Consider the following 24,724-nt stretch of genomic DNA (forward strand, 5'->3'; position numbering starts at 1 on the left):
ATTTCTGTTTTTAGGTTTTTTAATCTTTAGAAAAGTTTTTGAATAAGATATTATCACAAAAAGCATTCATTGATTTTCCTACAATTTAAAAAAAAACTGCTGAAAGATATTGATAATAAACGATTTTATAATTTTTTTAGACAAGCTTACTTAATAGTTACTGTAAGATACTGTAGAGATTTTTACCAATAATAATATAAACATATGATTTTTTAACGATCTCCAAAAAAGGTGTCTGGTTCTTTGAAAACCAGACAACCCCAAAAACCTTTAATTTCCAAAAAACTAATTTTCAGAATAAAAAAAAAAAGCCAAAAATTACAATAAATTTCAAATTCAAATTTCAATTAGTACCATTTTGCTAAAACAAGTTACAATGTATTAGAAACAAAAAAATCAAACAAGAACATAAAAGTAGCGTATTGTTCCCACTTAAATATCATTACTGATCAAAGTGTACCATAACAATAACTAAGAGCTAACTTTAAAGCAACTAGAAATTGTACAGCAAGAAAGCAAAACAGTAGTACCACTTTAATTACTGTCAATTATAAACAAGAATGTGAGTTTCAGCTGTAGCAGGGCAGAAGGGCATTTATGTCCTTGATGTGATTTCTATAGCAACAATACTGTTACTAGTTCGAACTTATACATTGTGTTTGCAGCTGCAAGTATCTTGTTATTTCACCTTTCGTATTATCATACATATTATTACTTTGTTCAGTCGCTAGGAAGAGCATTCTAACTGTCGAGACATTTTTACGCTGGCAGTTTTCTTATTCATTTAGTTCTGCGTAACGTTGTTTAAAAATGTTATTTTTTCTTAAATAGTAAAGTTTTATTGTATATTTTTATTAATGTTTGTATAAATATATTAGTCAATAGCTACAAAAATACATTTTCTCATAACTAGCTTGTATTGCTTTTCATAAAAATGAATTACAAATGGAAACGAGGCCAAACAGTACATAGTGAATCCTGAGAAATAATTCATAAAGTTATAAATAAGTGTGATGAGGAGTATAGCAAGGGTAAATTGAGCATCCCATTCAGAAAAGAAATCTGAGAGTATCGACATACACTGGAGTTCATGAGCGATCCATATCTAAGATAAAGAAGGAAGATTTAGAAAAAGGAGAAATTTGTTCTTACAACTCCAGGGAAAAAGACACCAAAACATCAAGGAACATCGTCATCCATCGATGAATTCAATAGAAACGTAATTTGTAATTTAGTAGTAGATTTCTACAGAAACAAAAATGTAGTTCCAGTTCCTACAGCACAAAAATTGTGGTCAGCTATTCGTGAAGCGACAAAACATAGGTGGGCAACAACCTTATGATTGGAAAATATTGGCAAAGTAATGAAGTGATAGGCATAACTGCAAATCATAATTCTGCAAATAGACTAATTGTTGTTCATGCTGGCACAAAAACCACACCAGAACTTGTTTTTCAGGCAGGAAAAACATCTGGGGATTATCATGGCCAGATGAATGATGAAAATTTTGAAAAATGAATACCTAACCTGCCAAATAATTGTGTCGTTGTTCTAGACAATGCGCCTTATCATACGGTCCAGCTAAACAAGGCACCCACAAAATAAACAACGAAAAATAAAATGAACTGGTTGGCTAGCAACAATGTTCCATTCAATGAAGACTTGAGGAAGTTTGAATTATCATCATTAATTGATCACCACAAAAAAGAGAAGACCTACCACGTAGATGAGATTCTGAAATTAAAAGGTCACACAGCGCTGCAGCTTCCACCGTATATGTGTGAATTAGATCAAATAGAATCTATTTGGAGTAAAATAAAAAAATTAATAAGAAATGAAAATGTTGGTGGAAATCTCAGTATAACTGCTCTGATAACTAAAACACCCAAAGCAATTTCTTCCATTTCAAAAAAAAAAATGGGAAATTTTCTGTGAAAAGTTAGAGAATGTGGAAAGAAAATATTGAAAAAGACTGCCTGATTGAAAACTTAACGGAAAATATTTTTATACAAATTAATGATGGAGAGAGTAACAGCACAGAAGAGGAGGATAGTGATGACGATGATGAAGAGCTGTTAGCAGAATTTTAGCCAAAGAACACTAAAACAATATATATATTTTGAATGTTTTTCCTGACTTTCATTTCCCGTCCTCTCTTCTTTACCTTTATTTATAAAAAGATTTTTACAAATAAATTAATATAAAAATAATTTTTTAAAAAATTTTGAAAAGAAAAGATATTGAAAGACGTCAAAAAAAAAAAAAAAACAGAACTAAAAATTCAGACGCATCACCACAAGATTGTGTGTATATGTGTTTGTGAGTGTGCATATGCAAGCGAGAGTATGTGTGTTTGTATAGCGAAAGGAAAGATAGTCAATGAACAAATTTAAGGTAGGATCAATGTTTTTAGAAAAGTATTAACAATAACTATCATGACATCAACCACAAATTACTTATTAAAGGTTGCATTCCTCACCCTCACAATCTCTTCTGCAATCGACAGTATAGTTAATTTCTGAAAAATATTGTATTGCATTCGTCGTAAATATAATAAAATCATGAAGCACACACATATAAATGAAGATTGATTACAGGTAATTACAAAATTACATTTAATTAGGGATAATTACATTTAGGGTAATGTATTACATTTAATGACAAAAAATATAAATATAAAAACAATAAACTAATAAACAATAATAATAAAATCAAAGTGCATACAAAAAACAAAGTATTATTTTAGATACCATGTATGTAAGTGTTCAATTTTTATTAGAGTACAAAACACATAATTTTTATGCGTTTTAGAATTATTTTAAAAATAAATACACTGAAGTTAAAATATTTATGCAAGAAATAAAGGGATAAGAATAAGAGACAGATTGATGAGATTATAGATAAATGGATAGAGGGATAAATGAAATAATTTGGAGAGTGAAATGGAGAACGAATCTGAAATGCAATTTGCAATTAACAGATGAAAATGAAGGACTCTTGATTTGTTTATCCCAATAAGTATAGGAATTTTAGGATATAGAAATTATCTTTTTATTATAAATTGATGTGATAAAACATACACATAAAGAAATAAAATACATAAATACGTACAGCGTTCCAGTCTTCAAGGTCATAAAATGTTCCTTTCTTTCCCATTAATTTTCTATATACAACCATCGGAAAATGGACATCCAATATAATATTATTATATATAGCAAGACCGAGTACGATACCAATTAATGTGAACTGTGCATCACTCTCAAATGAAGTTGTATTAAACCAAACTGTCTGAGACTCTGTTTGAAATATGAACATACCTGAAATATTAAGGAAGTAAATAAATACAATAGAAAAACCATTAACATAATCTAATTACTCTAGTTATTTATTAGCGCAAAAAATAATGTAAACTTAAAGTGAAAATATTAAAGTCCAACTCACCATAATCAGGATTAAAAATTTCTTCTACAATCAGCTGAAAAAATTCTTTGGATACACCACCTTCATCAATACCTTGTTCACCTTCAAATTCCACAACTAATTGTTTTTTCAAGTCTTTGGGATTTTCCATAGCTACCATCTCTAACTGCAACCAAATAAACCAAAAGGATTAAGTAAAATTTACTTAATACAATCTTTCAAGGGACTGATGAAAATTATCATTAAACAGGACAGCATATTAGCCGGTAACAAAAAAAAGGGTAAAAACAATACATAACTCTGTACATCGATGTACAATACCAGAATACACAACAAAACATAGTACTGTAAAAACACATTAATGCAATTATAAGTAAACAATAAAAAATGAAATTAAAAAATAAAATGCACAATTCTTATTGCTGTATTTTATAAATGCACAACAACTGAAATTCCAAACATACTGAACTCAAAACACCTTAAATCAACAAGTGCACCTAGTGCAAATGCTGGTATTAGTAGAACACATTTTCTGATCAACAAGAAACTGTTCACCAGTTATCCACATACAACATTTTATAACACATTTATTACAAAATGTATGCAATTTGTTTTAAGAATCACGGTTCCTCTACCGTGATTCCTCTAAATTTATATTTAGTGATTAATCTTATTTTTCTAGATAATATAAAATATCCTGTTGTCTAGCTTTAATGAATTAAACATAATAAAAAAGGTAATTGTAATTCTGTCATAAGTTGTTAAAATTTTGTTTGTTAATGTCTGATATGGTTTGGATAGCCAGACGGTGATGTCATCGTGGGCTGGTGAGAGCGTATACATTCTCAGAAAAAAGTGTGTATGTGCATAGATACGAACGGGCCGAGTATGTACGGAGGAGACGGGCGTCTGGTGGGAGAAGCCAGACTGACATTTTTTTTTTGTTTCGGGTGTGGTGCGAAGTTAGCTGTCATGAAGCAAGGACATGTTTAAGTCAGATCGCAGGGAAGTGGTGATATATTCATTATTCGACATGACAGGACAGTGAGACTGCGCAAACAAAAATATTCGTTGCAAGGTCATCGTATTTTTATATGTGCAAAAAAGGTAGGAGATATATTTTTATAAGACATTGACAGACAAACTGTATAAGGTGGCCCAACGTCAAAATCATGTTAAGTATGGAACAGTCATAATTTTTTGAGAGCTCTCCCTGTTGATGAATAATCGTTAAGAACAGTATATTCTTTTATAATTATTAATGATGATTTTTTTTGTTATGATTTGTAATACGTATTAGATTTGACTGGCCAGTATCTTTATATATAAAAAAAAAACATAATAATAAGATAGATTTGATTTACTGTCAGGATTTTACGACATACGAGTAGTGTGGAAATGAGTGTTCTATAGAAGTAGTATGTGATACCATATAATATTGATATATTGTATGCTTTAATTATATGCTTAATATGTTTAATTAATGTTAAAAAAAAAAAAGAAATTATTTTATTTTTGATAATATACTGTTGTGTCAGACTACATAACCAAGTATATTATTTCATCATTCCCGCATTAATTTGAATTAATTAGTTATTAAGCTTTTATTTTGTATTGTATAATTGATATTAAGCTCACAAATTTAACTTTTTCTATCCATCTGTATTAGTATGTGCTTCATATACAAAGTTTCCGCTTGCTTGATTTTCTACTACAGCAGTTGTCCAGTAAATATATAAAGATATATGAGAATGCAAGACAAACATAAATATACACTGAATCATACATAACCATTTAATTGGTGTATGATGAACATGATCGGATCCTGAGTTAGCAGAAATTTTGATTCATTTCAAAATGACTTTCTAATAAAATATATATAATATAATTTTTAATTTATTTAGATTAAATTTTTTATAGTCCTTTTTTCTTTTTATTTCCTTTGTACATTAAATAACTATATACAATACTTTTCCTTTGCCTCTGCAAAGTACAGAGTCTGAGAACACCTTTATCCATATCAGACACCTTTACTTTTTTTATGTTCAAAACACTTTCAAGCTTAAGCCCATCTTCAGCGATATTTTTTAATAATTCTTCATTTGTTTACATTTACACATAGCTTTTTACTTTTTTATAAAATTTTTTTATTAATAAAATTTAAAAACATTTTAAAATTCAAAAATTTGTTCAGTCAAGAGAATGAAAAAGTATTGCAAAAACCATTAATTTATCAATATCTTATCTTTGTATGTTAACTTTATTTTAATAAGAATGTCCCCATCAATCTGCAAACCATATTGCAGATTTATAAGGCTGAATTTACATTTACATAAAATTAAATATATATAATTTTACATAAAATTAAATATATATATATATATATATATATATATATATATATATATAATTTTAAAATTTCTAATTTTTTATTACTATTTTCACGTTCTATATTTATTCTTTCAATTTTTTCTAAGTTATTTTCTAAACTAGATATATTATGATTACATATTAAATGACCTTGCATCCTTAATTTAACATACTTCCTGATATTGCTGATTGATAAAATTTTCACAGTTACTAAGGTCGGGTGACAATACAATATTCCACCATTACTTTTGCAAAGATCCCCCCACACAGAGGTAAATTGACAGTGGTAATTAAGGGTGCAGGTGTAAAAAATTGCGAAATCTGCAAAAGGCAAGGCGGGGTTTTAAATCAAAATTAACCGACTAATTAAACTTACGCAACGTATGATAATAATTTGATTAATCTATGACTAAAAAGTATAAGCAAGTTTTTAAAAATCGTACTAAATTTTTTTGTAATATTATTTGTTTACATTTAATACTTAATCGTTTGTTATTGTTAAAGTCATTATATTATCATTACTTATTTTACAGATTAGGTTAGATGATTTGTTTACAGATCTGAATTCAGAGGCCTTTTTAGGAATAATTATAATTAATAAATCTTTTTAAGATAATTAAGTAAAAGGATTAATTTTTTTCTTTAATGAATATCTTATCTTAACCTCAAGCAGGAATATTGTGATTAACTTTGGGGGGGGGGGATAATAACCAAGCCTCTAAAGTATAAATCCAAGTTTTATTAAAATCTGTATATATATTTTTTTATTTGTATCTGTCCAGTTTATTTAAATATATTAATAAATTTAAAAGAAATAATATTAAGGAAGCAAAGCTGATACAATTATTCCGGAGCATTTATTCAACACAATCCTTTTGTTTAACCAAATCAATAATTAATTGTTTAAAAAAAGAAAAGCAAATCCTGCAAATAGTCTCATGCCCATTCTATTTAATGTATAGGTTATACACGCTGGTTTTCAAAACAAAAATGTGAGCAAATACAGAAAACAAACAAACCAATGCACCATCCATCCTTTTTTATTATAAAGATTAATATCATATTTTTAAAACAATAATATAAACAATACCAAAAATGATAAAAATTACCTCGACTAGAGCATCATCAATAATATGGTCTCTTCGTACTTTTAATCTAAGATAAGGATTCGTCGGCTGTCCAACAACATTCTGAAAGAAACTCATCCTCCTTTCGCTGTACATTCTAATACGATTGTCATAATAAAGGCCCAACGTTTTTGTTGCCGGTGTTAAAATGAATGCATAACGCATAAAACTAAATTTACTACTTTCACCTTCACTATTTTTATAATTAGCAAAGTCTTTATCCATTTCAACAGCATCTGATAAAGGTTCATTATAAAATTCTACAAATGCTATTAATGGTTTTCTACTATCCAGTACATTGACCTAAAATGAATAAAATTTTGATTAATTTAAAAAAGAAAGTTTGACATTTTTCTTTAATTAGCAGAATAACTAAAAGCTATAAAGAATGGAAAAACCTGTTATGGGAATCATTACAGTTCAGTTAGACCAGTTAACACTATCTCCCAGCCACCATTCTGTTGTTGATTTACAACTTTTAACACATACACCAGCTTAACGATTAAGTATCAAGTGCTATATGAATCCACACATTAAAAAAAAAAAAAATGCAAGCTGTACACAAGTTAAGCTGGACAAGATACCTGGAGATTTCCAGAATAAGGTAACATAACATTTATTTGTTCTTCAAGATACAAGAACTTGTAACAAAAAAGTTGACATTCCATAATATATAACAAGAACAAAACAAAAGTAATGAAATGTAGTAGAAATAACAAAGATGGACCACTGAATGTGAAAATAGGAGATAAGATTATGGAGGTAGAAGAATTTTGTTATTTGGGAAGTAGAATTACTAAAGATGGACGAAGCAGGAGCGATATAAAATGCCGAATAGCACAAGCAAAACGAGCCTTCAGTAAGAAATATAATTTGTTTACATCAAAAATTAATTTAAATGTCAGGAAAAGATTTTTGAAAGTATATGTTTGGAGTGTCGCTTTATATGGAAGTGAAACTTGGACGATCGGAGTATCTGAGAAGAAAAGATTAGAAGCTTTTGAAATGCGGTGCTATAGGAGAATGTTAAAAATTAGACGGGTGGATAAAGTGACAAATGAAGAGGTATTGCGGCAAATAGATGAAGAAAGAAGCATTTGGAAAAATATAGTTAAAAGAAGAAACAGACTTATAGGCCACATACTAAGGCATCCTGGAATAGTCGCTTTAATATTGGAAGGACAGGTAGAAGGAAAAAATTGTGTAGGCAGGCCACGTTTGGAATATGTAAAACAAATTGTTAGGGATGTAGGATGTAGAGGGTATACTGAAATGAAACGACTAGCACTAGAAAGGGAATCTTGGAGAGCTGCATCAAACCAGTCAAATGACTGAAGACAAAAAAAAAAAATATATAAACAATATACAGTACAAACATTATTATTTGCAAATAAATAAACGGTACATAAATCAAATTAATAATTAACAATAACATGTTCAATAATACAAATAAATAGTATTCACCATCAAATTTATCATCAAGATATTATCACAATACAAAATTAAAAATAACATATATTTAATAACACAATTTGTCATTTAATGTCCAGAGAAGTAAAAACTAGAATATACATAAATTATATTTATATGATTACTCCCAAAATTTTATGAGCTTGATATCTTTCATTCAAAATAAATGATCACATTTTTACGTGATACATTTTAGGTATAATTTTTCGAAACAATTTTCATGACTAACATTAAAAGTGAGATTTCAAATATTAAAGAACAAATACTGCAACTTATTAAATCAGAAAGAAACTACTCAATGTTAAAAAGAAAATTTCGTACGCCTTTAAACTTAAATGAATTTAAATGTGATTTAAACAGTTAAATGTATGTTATCAGAAATTAAACAGAGACCTTTATGAAACAATCTCTGTGTTAATACTAGCAAATATTTGAACCTGAAAAGAACCATAAATTTTGTAAAATTTGTCATCAAAAAACTGATTTGCAATACAACAGTTAAAACATCTCTATAATTAATATTTCATAACTGATGAATGGAATGAGATGCAGACAGAAAATTACATTCAAATTATCCATATTCTATTTGGATAAAAAAAAAATTAAGCTAAAATATGTATTATTATGACTTTTCTTGACCGATGTTACTATCATAATGAATTAAATATTACATTATATTCCTTTGACATTGAGTGAACATGGAACAGTGATCAGGCGCACAACGTTCTTTCTGTGTTAAATCATTTTATAAAAATTATGACTACTACAACTACAAAAAAATTATTTCATTAATGGTTCAATATTCCTTATCATAGTTGGGTACCGCCTGTTCATGCAATTAATTTATGATTCTAGGTTCACATTAAATTTAAAACATAAAAGAGCAACAAAAAAGAACTCCAAAAAAAAAACATTAATAAAGTTCAAACTGCCATTAACAAGTAGTCCAAAACGCTCCGCAATTAAACATACATTAACATGGAATATCACTGAACCATTGATCTGTCGAATTTTACCTAAGGAAGAAATTAAGTTTTCAGTTTTATCAAATTCAAATTATTCAGGAATTAAAAGATGCTGATTTGGTTGCTTGCATGAATTTTTTTTTCAAGAAATGTTTGGATGTTGATGATAACTTACATTATGATTATATAAGATGAAGCTCGTTTTCATCTGAACAGCTGCATAAAGAAGCAGAAATTTGATACTGGAATGCAGAACACTCACTTCACTTATACGAGACACTGTTGCATAGTCCGAAAATCAGAGTACGGTGTGCACTTTTGTCATCTGGTATTATTAGACCATTCTTTTTTTAAGACAATCAAGGAAATGAAACAATACAAATACTGCAGTGGGTTACAAAAGCACAGTCACAACATTATTGAGGCAAGAATTGGTTTGATTTCCACGAATTATATGGTCCCAGCAAGACGGTGCTACAAGTTGTACTGCTTGTACGTCTATTACTGCTTTATATCCAAAAATGGGGAAATTATTTGGCCTGATTTGTTCACATGTGAACTTTTTTGTTTGAGGTTTACTTAAGAGAAAGGTACTTATTGAGCAACCAAAAACATTCGTGGAAATAAAATTAAAAATCCAAGAAGTTGCATTCATTAAACCAGCCATGCCACAGTGAGTAATGGAAAATTTTTGATTAAATCTACAAGAGTACATAGATTGTAATAGCGCCCCGCCTGTCAAGCGTTATTTAAAAAAAAATAAAATGTCATGATAATAAAAAACTGTAGAAACATTCATGTTAAATTAAAAACTTATTTAGATACAAGAGTTTTAAATTTTTCCACTTCACTGACTGCTATATAAACAAATAAACATGATAAAGTTAATAAAATATTACAGCTTAGTAAACAATCCAAAAAAAATGTATCATTTATTCTACACAATATATTACCTTAAGTTCGTTAGATAATGGATCTTCAATAACAGGCTGTTTTGGAATTTTATGCCCAGGAAAACCACCAAATAGTGAATCATCAGTTACAGCCGGTGGTTCTTCATGTCTTAAATCAGGCGAATCTAATTCACCAGCCAATATACTTGCGTAATAAATTATCTGAAATAAATTAATGCAGGTATATTAAAATAAATGAAGAATAGTATAGTTATGTTTTAATGAAACTTATTTTGGCAGTATCCAACCAAAAGTTTAAAAAATTGTTTTATTTTTCTATGAAAAGAATACTGTTATTTCGAATGAGAATAAGTATGATGCATGTAATTACATGCATCATACTTATTCTCATTCGAGAACCTTCCATAAATCAATAACATTATAATCCCAATATCTTTTTTTATTCTTTCTTTTTACCCACTTTTTTTAATGTAATTAAGTAGAAGACACGTAGCATAATTTTTATAATCTCTACTAGTTTAAGAGAATGTTTAAAAGTAAAGAAAAAAGAAAGACCGAAGAATGAGGAGGATACACCAAAAAATAAACATTAATTTACCTTCATTAATTTAGTAGGAGCAGTAATAGCTTCATCATCTTGTACACAGTAATCTCTTGACATAATAACTCTCAAAGTGACCAACTGCTGTAATGCCTCTAACAACGATTTCAATCTATGTGGACAATGTCTTGACCATACTCTAGATAAACGAGCTTGAGCAGTTAACGGCAGATGTGATGCTGCCCTAGAAAACAATAATTTAAAAATCAACATTTTTTAATATTTAATGCGCATATTTTAATGTGGGAATATAAGAATTAAATAAATTAAAGCATATAAATCAAGATTTGAGCCTGAGTTCACATTAAAAAAAAAAAATCTGAGCCATTAAAAAAATTGGCAATATTGATGATCGTAAAAAAAAATTAACATACCCCTTTGTCAAACAACATTGCCTTATACTGACATAGAAATCAAAACTAATTACTGCATATTTATAACATAGTTTGATTTTCACACAATTTTCTAGAATCAGTTCATAAACGAGTCACCAACACATGATAAGAATTTTAATAAATAATTTACACGTAGAATCACTAAATCTAGACAAACGTGTTTGCCTTATAATGTTAATAGCACTTTCACATTACTGCAGTGCATCTTCAGTCAATTATAATTTAAATTTTACGTATTATACAATAAACTTATTACAGCGCTAGAAATAATTTGTATGAATACAAACTTCATCTTAAAACTGTGACTGGTGTTGTAATATGCTCCTACTATTTTATTATGCAGTTTATAAAATTTTAATTGTATTAGGTACTACAAATCTAAACCAGGCGGTTGAGATGCACTGGAACAGAACAAAAGTACTACCATAATTACTAAGATGAGTGGCTGTTTTATAGATTTGGTGATCTCGGCTAATTCTAGCCGAGAGTAAAAAGGATTTAGAAGAAACAATGAACAGCATAGATGAAGTCCTACGCAAGAACTATCGCATGAAAATAAACAACAAAACAAAAGTAATGAAATATAGTAGAAATAACAAAGATGGACCACTGAATGTGAAAAGATTATGGGGGTAGAAGAATTTTGTTATTTGGGAAGTAGAATTACTAAAGATGGACGAAGCAGGAGCGATATAAAATGCCGAACAGCACAAGCGAAACGAGCCTTCAGTAAGAAATATAATTTGTTTACATCAAAAATTAATTTAAATATCAGGAAAAGATTTTTGAAAGTATATGTTTGGAGTGAAACTTGGACAATCGGAGTATCTGAGAAGAAAAGATTAGAAGCTTTTGAAATGTGGTGCTATAGGAGAATGTTAAAAATCAGATGGGTGGATAAAATGACAAATGAAGAGGTACTGCGGCAAATAGATGAAGAAAGAAGCATTTGGAAAAATATAGTTAAAAGAAGAGACAGACTTATAGGCCACATACTAAGGCATACTGGAATAGTCGCTTTAATATTGGAAGGAAAAAATTGTGTAGGCAGGCCACATTTGGAGTATGTAAAACAAATTGTTAGGGATGTAGGATGTAGAGGGTATACTGAAATGAAACGACTAGCACTGGTTAGGGAATCTTGGAGAGCTGCATCAAACCAGTCAAATGACTGAAGACAAAAAAAAAAGATCTTAAAAATAAATTATTTATTCATTTTTAAATAGGTATATGCATACATTTAATATGCATTATTTTATTAAAAAAAAATAGTTGTCTAAAATTCAAGAACCACATTTAAAATTGACAACAGACAATAATAGGGAAAAAGTTAATTAATTACCTGCATAACCTAGGAAGTGCCAATTCTAAATAATCTGAAGTACCAAGTGTAGGTATTTCTAATGCAATAACAAGAGCATTTAATAATGTTTCGAGTGAACAAACAAGTGACGGAGTACAACATCCACCACCAGAATCGCCCCGACCAATCATTCGTAAATCTAGCTCCATGTTATCTGAAAAAAATTGAATCTCAAATTATAATTTTTTAGAAGTTTATATTTGAACATTAACATGTACATTATCCATAACAACTACTCATAACAAGCAGATACACAAAATGAAAGACAGTGAATATCCTCCCATTTCACCTCCCCTTATATTACTGTTACCATTCCTGACTCGGAAACAGAAGGAGTACTCAACTAAGAAAGGCATACAGATGTGATAGAACATCTCAAAAAAAGATCTTAGTCTACTACAAACCCCCTAAACTGAAAAAGTTCAAAAAAAATTCCAAAAGAAGCGTCCATTTACTGCAACAATTTACAAGACATTAATCAAATCAAAAAGTAAACAAATGAACTCAGGACATTCCCGATTGTTTGTCAAAAGGAACACTGGAAATAATTAACCTTCAAACGGATCTCACTACTAGGCTACTCCTGATGTGGAGGTGTAATGATTGTGTGAAACAAGCCTTTTGCCTAGGATAAATCAAGCCAAGCATGACTCCCAAAATCCATAGATGAAATAAAGAAATATAAAAAAATAATTTAATGAATACAATAATAATTTTAATAATAAAATACCCATAAAGATTATGCCAAAAATTACACCTACAGTAAAATTACTAACCAAAATTTTGGGCTAATCACTATACCAACATGACTAAAATTATTCTAAGCTATAATATGTACTGCATTTTTTAAAATTATATGGCATTTTCAAACATACAACATAACCAAGCTTTTGAAGAAAAAACTGTTCCCAGAAATTTTTCAGTCCTAAAAAATTCCTAATACACCTACATCATTTTATGATTTATATAAGAATTATATTCTGTAAGCTTTTTCGTAAGTCGAGTACGGATTATAGTTTACAAAAAACTACTAACAAGGATATAAGTTTACGCTACTTAATTTTAATATGCCATCATGCTTTTGTGAAAATGGGGTTAAAAATCAACAATTCTGTATGAAAATAATTCAAAAAATTGAATAGTTTCACTTACCAAAAATATTTCTGAGTACTACATGATTCACTGTCAAATTTGAAGCAATGAACTTACAAGATAATGGACCCAGTCAAATCAGTAAAGTTTTATACATTAATTATCATTATTACAAAGTTCCATGGCTTTTATTACGATCAAAATCTTTAATTCTCTTCACCTTACAAGGTGTAAAAAAAGTTAATGCAAATAATTATATTTGTCTACTAGAAATAAGAAATAAAATAATTTACGTCAAGTACCAAATCATTTATGTTAAACTGTAATTTTAATGATTATAAAAAACAATATTGTCCAAACTTCCGTTTTCTATTTTTAATTCTTACTTTCACTATTATATGAGATAGTAAATATCATCTGTGATGATACAAATGTCCATAATAATTTTAATAATATAACATGTGGGTGGGAAGTCCCTTTACATTGTAATAAATCCAACTGAATCTGGCTCTACTGCTGTCAATTCTCACCGCTGATATCACTCACTACTGTTAGAAAAAGCGGGAAGGATAAGCCACGGTGGGGATTGTCTGGTGTACTCGTTCACGGTGGGATGATCTTAGTCGTAGTAGAGTGTGGAACAACGGTAGATACACCAACATTCACCGTCAAAGAGTCTTTGTTAGCTTGTTTGTAGGTCCACGAACGTCCATATGTTGGTAAAACTTTAGAGAATATTATGAATGACTTCTTTGTGTGTTTTAGAAAATCATCACATGTGGTGGTCTTGATGTGCCACACAGTGGGAGGCTGAACGCTCAGGCTGAGACATATTATGCTACTGTGGAGGCATCGATTTAATAATAACTGATAAAATCAACAAGGGAACAATCTGCAGAGTTAGGCATTCCAAGATGAACAATGCAAGACCAAAAGGAGAAGGACTTGAAAGTTGAATGTTTTCATCCAGCTACAGTTAGTCGGGTGACAATGACCTTGATCGACATGTTTATCTATGTCAGTTATTGCTTGAACGCTTTCAGAGAGCAAACAAAAAACTGAATGTCATGTTCTCAGACAAGTATGCGATTTATTGAAGATCTTGTAACCGAAATTTTTTTTTCGGTGAAAAACAATCCTCACTTTTTACACTTACGAAATCCAACACCATTCACCTCATGTTATGATTTGGGCTGGGATGACAGCTGAACATCTACTTGGTCTTTATTTTTTGATGACGCAGTTTATCAACAGAGTTATCTGAGAATAATAGACAAGCGGTCACTTCCACAATTAACGGCAAAAGGGATCACTGATATAATTACATTTCAGCAAGCGATGCTCCAGTGCATTTTGCTTTGAATGCCCTCAGATGCCTTAATGAAATTTTATCCTACTGCTGGATCAGACACGGGTCAAAAGAGTTTCCAGCTCCATTGTCTTGGCCAGCAAGAACCCCTGATCTCACTACACCTGACAATGCAAGTTTTGTAAATGAAGAGATCCAAAAACAGAGATAAATCACAACAGCGAACAGCTTCAAGACACAGTTTGTCAGCAATCGAAATGACCACCGCCTGATGTGCTGTTGTGGTTGAACAACCGGATATGGAGACACATATGGCTGTGCTTTGAAGATGTTAGAACCCACACAGGTGTTTTAGATTTATGGGGCTGCAACTATCCAAACACTTTCGTAACTAGCGTAAAGAGACTTCACACCCATCCATTGTTAGATAAAAATGTTACTGTAAATCATAATATTAAATTGTGATTGATCAGCTGTTATTTTATTGTCAACTTTGAAATAATATTTCAAATAATTTATTGTATTCCTGTCAATAGTAAAAAAATTATTTAAGTAATTTTCATTTATTTTACAATTTGTGTAATTTTCAGTTTCTAAAACTTTTTGACAGTAAATTTTGTTATTAAAAATTGTTCACATAACCAAAAAAGGAATTTGATTTTTGTTTACATTTACATTAAATAAGTACTTTTCTGATAAATGTAGTAATGTACTATTTCCAAATAAAATTCAAATTTTTCTAACTTTTATTATTTTTTTTATTCAACTTATCTTACACCATTCTGGTTATTAGTTTTATGCGTTTATTATTCTTTTAACAAAATTCTTATACATCAACATAAAAAAACAGTATTTTATTTTACCCTAATTTATCGGTCTTCACCCCATTTTTCTAAAAACCTAATGCAGATATGGTTCTGTGGCCTATTTTATTCTATTTTTTCAGGTCAAAAACCATAGGAAATCCTAAAGAACAGACCTAATTAATTAATGTTCAAAAAATTTCAGTATGACCTTTTGTCTCTGGGGTAGCTGAAATCCCCGCAAATTTAGAAGTATTAAAAATTACTAAAGATGACATAAAATTAAATATATTAGAAAAATATTACTTATATAAACACAAACGATATTTCAATTTGATAAAACATCAGACAGTGTTTAAGGGAGACTGTCTTATAAAAACTGCAATAGATATTTAAAGCAAGATTTCAATACTGGACAGCAGAGACTTGCATATATGTTCATAATAATTTTCAAAATTTTTAATAAACAAAAAAAAAATGTTGACAAACTGACAAATTATAAATATATTTTAATGTAACAACCGAATTCAATATTAACTGAAGATGCAGAATCCTGTGAAAAAAGATTACTGGAATTAATATGGTAGGTATAACTAAACCAATTACTATATTTTGATGATTTATAGTTAGTAGAATATTAAATTTTATAAACACTGTGGTCAATATGTTAATATAAACAATATATATATATTCTTTTTTAACAAACAAAAAAAAATGATCTGTATAGTAAGTATGGAAATTTATTTAGCTGTAAAAACTGACCAATCCTGCACATGCATTATTTATGAAAAAACCTAACAAAGTTCACCATTTTCTAGATAAATTCATGAGAAAATGAATTAAAGGTGACATATTATGCCATAATATGCACCATAAATAGAAAAATTTCGGTTATGAACAAACCCATTCCATATAAATTTTATAGACCACAAAATCATACAAGTACACATAATATTCATTACTATAAAAAATAATTTAAAAAACTTATAAATAAATAAAAATTACCAGATAATGTAATTAAAGCATGTACAAGTGCATTTTCAAAAACATTTCCAGATAAAGCAAACAGTTGAGCATATGCACGCCTTAAACTCTCCAAATCGACTGATATGCTATCTGATGATGATTCTAATTCTGTACTAAATGTATCTGAACAACTGCTGTCATCAATGTCTTTTTCTTTTTCACCCTCAAGTTGCCTTACCTAAATTTAAAATACAAAACAGTAGAATTTTTAATAAGTTATATTTAATAAGTAACATCAATTTAAAAAAAGGGTACTTATTCACTATAGTCAATAAAATATGTAACAAAAATGAAAACACTATACCATATAAAACTAGCAAGAGGATTTCAAGACATTTATTTTTGAAAAGTATAGGAAATGTTATCTGATATTGGGATGTAACCTAGGAAAGTATGGTGGTAAACCAGGCTTGACTACGAGGCTTGGTTGATAAATTTTGAATACTAGCGTGCTACACGGAGAGAAAAGGTACTATCGAGCTGGGCATGGCAACACATAATAGCTAAACTCCCCCTCTACAAACCTGCGATATGCATTGAAATCTGTTTACCGGTTTGTTTTCAGTAGCAGTTAAAATAGGGTTGAGTACAGCCAATACATTAACATGGTTAAAACAGCGCACAGTGATCAAATTTTTAACAACAGAAAATGTGAATCCTACGAATATTTTTAAAGTGGTTTACAGTAGTGAAACTATTGACAGGAGTACTGTGAATAGGTGGGTGTTGAAATTTCATAAATGTGAAGATGGTAAAGTGACAATTGAGAACACACCTTGCACTGGAAGACCAGTTTCTGTGACTGACAAGAAACATTGAAAGGAGATAACGATTTGCTTCAAAGTGACTGGCGAATCACCTAGCAATGCATCACTATTCAGTTAGGCGTATCTGAAGAACAAGTAGGCCACATTACAAAGTAATTGGGTTACCATAAAATCTGTGCATGATGGGTACTGTGCAATCTCTTCAATGGCTCTACACAAGCTGAAGTTTGAGCGTATTCCGCATCTGCCGTACTTGCTGGATTTGGCTACATCCAACTTCCACCTCTTTCCTCATCTCATGAGGGATCTCAAAGGTAATCATTACACCACCCACAATGAGGTGAAGGAAGCTGTGGCCACTTGGATCTGAGAAAGACCACCAGAATTTTTCGGTGACGAGAAAAGTGTATCAGTGTAAACAGGGATTATATTGACAAATAAATACTGCATTTTACAGCTAAGGTATTGGACTTTTATTCATTTTTTATTTCATTCCCTCACTATGTATAAATGTACAAAGTTTATCAGCTGAGCCTCGTATGTCCAGATATTTACATTCGGAGTTGTGAGCTTTGAAATGAAATCAAGGAACATCAACAGGTGCAAGATTGCAAAATATATCTGTAAGGAGTAACAATGGGAATTATATGGATGGACAGGATAAGTTATAGAAAAGTCAGGCATACAATGAAGGAGGAACTTTTACACGAGAGAATAAGGATAAGAGCGCAAGTAAAGAGAATGAAGAAAGGGGAAATAACTATCACAATTGATGAGCTGGAAAAGTGCAAGCAGTTGAAAGGAGTGATAAAAGAAGGGAGAATGAAAGGTGGTTATACAACAGATGTGGTGGCAAGATAAGAAGAAGAAATGGATAGATTTGTTTTATATAGACTTCTTCAATAGCTGGAAACTGCACATCATAATGTTGACGTAGTTTAAATAAAAATAACTACTTGAAATACTGATATCACAAATGTCAGATGTAATCCTCCTTAAACAATTATAGTACTGTATCTTTCCTATTGCAATTTGAATGCATTTCTAGTATTTTATGGCATATATTCTGATCAAAAATTTTATGATCATTTTTAGTCCATTTCTAGCCATTAGTGTGAGCTAATGTCCTGATAATTTTTACTTGCTTGATATAATTTTAAAACGCACATCAAACCCATCTATTCTTTAATCCAGCTGTTTTTCTTTCTACATTTTAGTTTTATAATAAACATACTCCTCCATCTTTATCATGTTTCTAATCCCTAAGCCAAAGCAGATATTACCAACTGATTAAACAACTTTCATAGATTTGTTTTCGGCTTCTACTTTTAAGTATCTTTTACTCACAACCTGTCCAGAATGTAACCATCTTTATTTCACCCTTTATTCTTTTTTTAAACTAATCTTTATTCATTAGATATGCACATTCTTTCACCCCCTTTTATTTCATTACTTCATAAAGCTTAAGTTACTTAGTTCATCTGGTTTACCCACTGTTTTTGTCTTCGTCATCTTAAACCTTACCGCTTACAAACTCTTATCCAGTTTTTTATATTTGATTTCATTTCCACTTCCAAATTTGCTATTATCATCACAAATCATCTGTACAAGTTGGATTCAAATCTTTTTTTCTTAACATTTAAAATTTACAATTAAAAAAATTATAGTTTTTTCTAGTTCAGTTTTTTCAAGGGCAATTCTAAATAGTTTCATTCACACTCATTTCTACAATAAACGTTTTTATCTTACAACAAAAAAACATGAAAAAAACAACTGCACTAATAATATTTTTAAGAGACAGTGCTTCTTTTACAGTCATCAATTAGTTTTAACCAATTGAAGATTAAGACATTTATTTAAAAGAAGTATAAATTTAGAGAAAATTAATTTTCTTTCACAAGGTATTTTGATAATTTTTAGTTTATATTTAAATTTTTTTCTGGTTATTTGCTGTTTTGACTCATACTTGATAAAATACTAGTCCCTAGTTAATGCACTCCTGAAAGTAACAATATGGGTTTGACCATTTTCAAATCTGTTTGAGCGACTATCTTTTGATAAATAAGGTAAGCAAGTGCTGTACAACACAGTGAACTACCCTACCCTATGTATCCTGATGGATAGATCATCCCTTTTCACCACCCAACATTTTTTTTATCATCCTTAAATTTCTTCTTCCTCAGTACAGTTCAGTGGATACAGGAATGGTCCTGCTTCGCACCATATCCCAAATGATATCAGGACCTTAAGAGGTTAGAATATATGATATCTAGTGCAACCAAGATATCTCATAAAGGGACTGCCTGTGAACCAACCCAGGGACTTTACTTCCTGTTTAATGGCTTCATGATAAGCCTAATGAAGAACCTAACAGGTACAGCAAGTTTCCTAATAAAAGAATAAAATACAGATTAAAGAACTGATTTTATTTATTTTTCATAATTTCCTTTCAACTCGACATATTTTCCCCACCATTATGATAAAGCCAAATTGTTTTATAAAATGGTTTATCAAGATCTGCAAAATGTTTACTTACATCATCACTTCGGTGTTCAAAATTTTTTTTCAGATTTGCAATAGATTATAAGGAATAATATTTGGTGGAAAGGCGACTGTTTATTAATGGGCTGATGGTTCTTCAAAGATGATGAAATCACTTTCCCTTAATTCTGTCACTCAAAATATTTAATAAATTGGATAGTATCTACCAAAGTGTCTTATCTCTTTTTCTGAAAAAATTGTAAATATTATACTCACCGCTTCCCAAACACACACTTTTCTTCAGACATTGTGTTGTTTGAGGCAGGTTATCTTCCTTTCTACTGTTTTGACTACTCGTTTTTCTCTTGAGTGCAATAATGAGCCAAGGTCCCAAACAGTAACAAACTAGCACATATTATCCTTCAAAGTTTACTTAGCACTTAAATGAAACACCCTTTTGTGTCTTTTATATTTAAAAAAAAAATAGGCTGAAAACCTATTTCCAGTCTGTGTTGGCATTTTACTGGATGGATCAGACCGATCCATAAAAATGTCATCAATTATCATCGGACCCCAAACTTGAGTCTCCTCTGATAATTCCTCAAAAAATCCTGATTTATTCATTTCTGAGATTATTATTCACAGGAAAACCACTTTAATGGTCTGTTGATGCTTGATGGTATATTTTTGGGCCATCCTGGTATGTCCAGTAGATCATCTGGACGAACAGGAAATAGCTTCAGAGCATGCAATATGAAAACCTATTTCCAGTCCCTGTGTAGCATTTTACTGGATGGACCCAAAATTAAGTCTCCTCTGAGAATTCCTTAAAAAATTCATCATTTATTAGTTAATTCAGGAACTTTCCGAGGTTAATTTATTACTTACAATTGAATCACTTTGAAGGTCTGTAGGCCATTCCAAGAAGAATAAAAAAAATCTGATATGGACACCACATGACTTGTAAGCCTATTAAATCACATGTACAAATGTTTTTAAAATGAAAAGTACATAAAATTTTATCTCATTAATAACGTTTGATATTTTTTCATATTTTTTTTAATTGTTATTATTGAATTATTATTTATTGTAATTTTTTTTTACAATCACAAGATAATTTTTAATAAATCAATATATTTAAATTAAAAAAAGAAAAGGGTTAAACAAAAAGGAGATGAAGTCGGATTCGAACCGATGCGCCTTCCCCTTTTAAGATCTAAATATTTCATTAATTAAATTTTATTTGGCTGTAACTCTGGAACCGATGCAAATAAGTACTACTTATGATATATTGTTGAAAATCTCTCAATGACAGCTTATTACTGCAGTTAAGAAAAGGTCTAAAATCAATTTTTTTTTGATTTTGGGCTTTTATGAACACTTTTGGTCCAGTTGATTGCAATCAAATGGAGGGGGTGTACAACAGTCCTAAATCCAAAATTTCAACATCCAACGGCTAATCGTTTTTGCATTATGCAAGATACATACCCATCTGTCCGTATGTATGTACAGATGTCACACCAAAACTAGTCAAAATGGATTCAGGGATGATCAAAATGGATATCTCCATTGAAATCTGAAAACCGAAATTTTTCATGATCATAATACTTCTTTTACTTCATACAAGGAAGTTAAAAAAATTAGCCTGATCCGTCCGTAGAATGTCGGGAAATAGGTTTCCAGCATATAATTCTCTTGAGGTAATAAAGGAAAGTAAAAAACAAGGGGGTTGGGGGTAAAACATATTATAAATGGAATAAGTTTTTAGCATTAGTTTTAAATTACTTTGAAATAATAATGCTGTGGAATAACATGGTTTGTTCCATTAGTATATTTCTGAAGTGAGCAAATGCAGATTACACTGAGCACAGTTTTTTCAATCCTTCTCGTGTATTAATGATACCATATTTACACGAGATCCCCACCAACACTGCTACTTCAGATATTTAACAATTCTTTTAACCTTTTGTTAATCATCTTTTCAGTTGTCAGCTTATTTGATACATACAATATTTTGTCTCAACAAATTTTTTTAGCTATATCATAATTCAGCAATTAAATGAGCTGTTCATAAAAAATATCGCATTTCCACAAAATAAAAGATTTAGCCAGCAAAAAAAATGTTATTTTTTAAAGTGAAAATAACAATCATGATGAAGCAAAGTTAAATTTGTTTATGGGAAGTTTCCAACTTAAATCAATACAGTTTATTTGAAACTGAAGTCTAACAAAGTAAAATAGTTTATGTTTATAAAGAAGAAAAACATCACAATGAATCAAATACCGACATTTTATCTATGGATTGTTTACCTAACTTCAGTTACACTTTTACCAACTTTCCTCACTCAATAACAAGTTTATTAAAATATACCTCATGCTATCAAAACAGAAATGTTCAGGACTATTGTAAATATATTTTCAACTGTCAACTTCAAAACTCTGAAACCTTTTAATATAGGATTCTCACCTTCATTTAACAGTAATTATTATGTACTTTTATTAACAAAAAATAATAATTAAGTGTTATAAAAGTTTACTTAATATTATCCAAAACCAACACAGAGATGAAAATTCAAATTATGAACTTCATTATTTTAGTTTTATACATCGCTACATCGTAATTTACAAAAAAATATAATTTACCCCCTTTACCTCTTCTTTTTTCATTGAAGCTAACTGGCTCGGTGCAATACCATCCAACGGTGAAGAATCGCATTTAAGAAAGCTACGACCGAGAACTTCAGGGCTAGAATACACTTGACCAAGAGTACGGATTAACTGTGAATATGATCCTTCAGTTTTACACGATTCCAATATCCTTAAAAGCCTCCTTTCATTCAGCACTTTTCTGTTATCTATAAAAAAATTTAATAATTAGATTTAAATGAATTTTTTCAGAAACGATACAAAATTTTAAAAATATTATAATAAAATTCTGACTTCAAACTTACTTAACGGTGATTTAGTGTTATTTATATCTTGCTGCTTCTGTTGCTGAGAATGAGAACTTGACTGCAGTAGATTAAGACAACCAAAATTTTTCATCTCATCATTAGTAGTTTTATCATCGATACATGGATTCATTGTAACAGCAGTAGTCGCAGTGGCAACTGTTGTGGCAGTTGTCGCAGACTGATTTGTTTCATTCTCTGTCTTTGTAGTTCTTGGTACTTTTGGTGAAGGTTGAGCATTATCGCAAAGTCTTGCTTCTTGTTGAAATAAACGAATCGCTAAACCAGCAGCTTGATTTGGTGTAAGATCTTTTACCTAAAATAAAGGAGATAAAAGCGTTACAATACCGCATAATAAATATTTCATTATGAACATTTTAAGTTTTTAAAAACCGATATGATAAAAATTATACTTCAGGAAATATAACATTAACATGTATATAAACCCCCCTTTTTTCAGACATTTTCTACAAAAAGACGTTAAAAATCTTTAATATAAAAGTACAGAGCTCGCATCTAAGCTGAAATCCCACAACCATTTGCCTAAAACTACCGATTGATATAAATACATTTCTCCTGAGGTACAGTACTAACACAGCCCACTACTATACCAAAATGTATCTCAATAATCTACAATTATTTATACACGCACATGCACGCATGCATACATACACACACAACACCAGTTTCTTCAATTATAATTAAAAAGGTTTTTAAAAAATACACATATATTACATATTAAATATGCAAAAGAAAATGTTGTTCAAAGTGCATTAATGGCATTTCGGGTTGTCAAATCACCCAACATATTAATTAATTAGTTATCATCGTGTTGGTATTATACAATTTCTTCCAATAAAGTTTTGTTCCAATTTATAAACGCAAACAAGTATTAACTGACAATTCGAAGTGTTCAGGGCACATGGGACTTTAAGAAAATAACACGTAGATATCAAATGACATGAACGTGGTGGTCATTCAAGGATTCCTTGGCATCCTGCCCGTTTAGAAAAATTTGATTTAAGTAGTCCTTAAACTGAAAACCAAAATTGATTAATGAGGTGTTCCTCCTTGCTGCCAAACATAGGGATAGCTGATGTCAAATACTGTTCAATAACAAAATTTCAAGATATGAATCACCTCTACACTTCTGTCAAAGAAATAAAATCCCAATTCTCAAATGTCATGATTTTACACCGAACATAAATTCAAGGTACATTATCAATTATACAATTATGACAGTTTACCCTAAACTGAACGACCAACTACAAAGTGAAGCAGGAAAACAGGAAAAATTTAAATAATTAGAAAAATGAAGTGAAGTTACTAGCCTTTATTTGATCTTGAACATATGTTCTACAAGAGTGGAAATTTCAATAAGCATTACTTTTTAAGAATTACTTAGGTGTCCATTTTTGCAAACACATTCAATATGTCGATTCTGAAAATGTTGCATAGCATAGCGCAATATGTTCTCCACGATGTTGGTAATTTCCTTTTCAATCAGTGTTTTGAGCTGAGCAAGGTTTCTCGGTTTAGTTTGGTACATAACACTCATCAGATGTGCCCATAAAAAGAAGTTGCAGACTGAAAGGTCTGGAGACTGGGGCAGCCAAGCGATATTAACAGCCCTTGAAATTATCCGTTCCCAAACAAATATCACTTCTGCC

At 30.1% G+C, this 24,724-nt stretch overlaps 1 protein-coding gene across 2 annotated transcripts in view; it reads right to left on the minus strand.

Annotated features, from left to right (window-relative positions):
• Positions 1-24,724, minus strand: part of Ube3a (ubiquitin protein ligase E3A) — a 52,419-nt gene that overhangs the window by 8,745 nt on the left and 18,950 nt on the right. For both annotated transcript variants that reach the window (XM_075379116.1, XM_075379117.1), the window contains exons 3-11: positions 23,055-23,370; positions 22,756-22,958; positions 16,835-17,033; positions 12,605-12,779; positions 10,865-11,051; positions 10,306-10,467; positions 6,900-7,220; positions 3,442-3,586; positions 3,112-3,317 (exon numbers count right to left, since the gene is read on the minus strand). In XM_075379116.1, the coding sequence (XP_075235231.1) occupies positions 3,112-3,317; positions 3,442-3,586; positions 6,900-7,220; positions 10,306-10,467; positions 10,865-11,051; positions 12,605-12,779; positions 16,835-17,033; positions 22,756-22,958; positions 23,055-23,370 (1,914 nt within the window). The remainder of the gene's footprint in view (positions 1-3,111; positions 3,318-3,441; positions 3,587-6,899; positions 7,221-10,305; positions 10,468-10,864; positions 11,052-12,604; positions 12,780-16,834; positions 17,034-22,755; positions 22,959-23,054; positions 23,371-24,724) is intronic.

The sequence above is a fragment of the Lycorma delicatula genome, chromosome 11, assembly GCF_047948215.1.
Source record: "Lycorma delicatula isolate Av1 chromosome 11, ASM4794821v1, whole genome shotgun sequence".
NCBI lineage: Eukaryota > Metazoa > Arthropoda > Insecta > Hemiptera > Fulgoridae > Lycorma > Lycorma delicatula.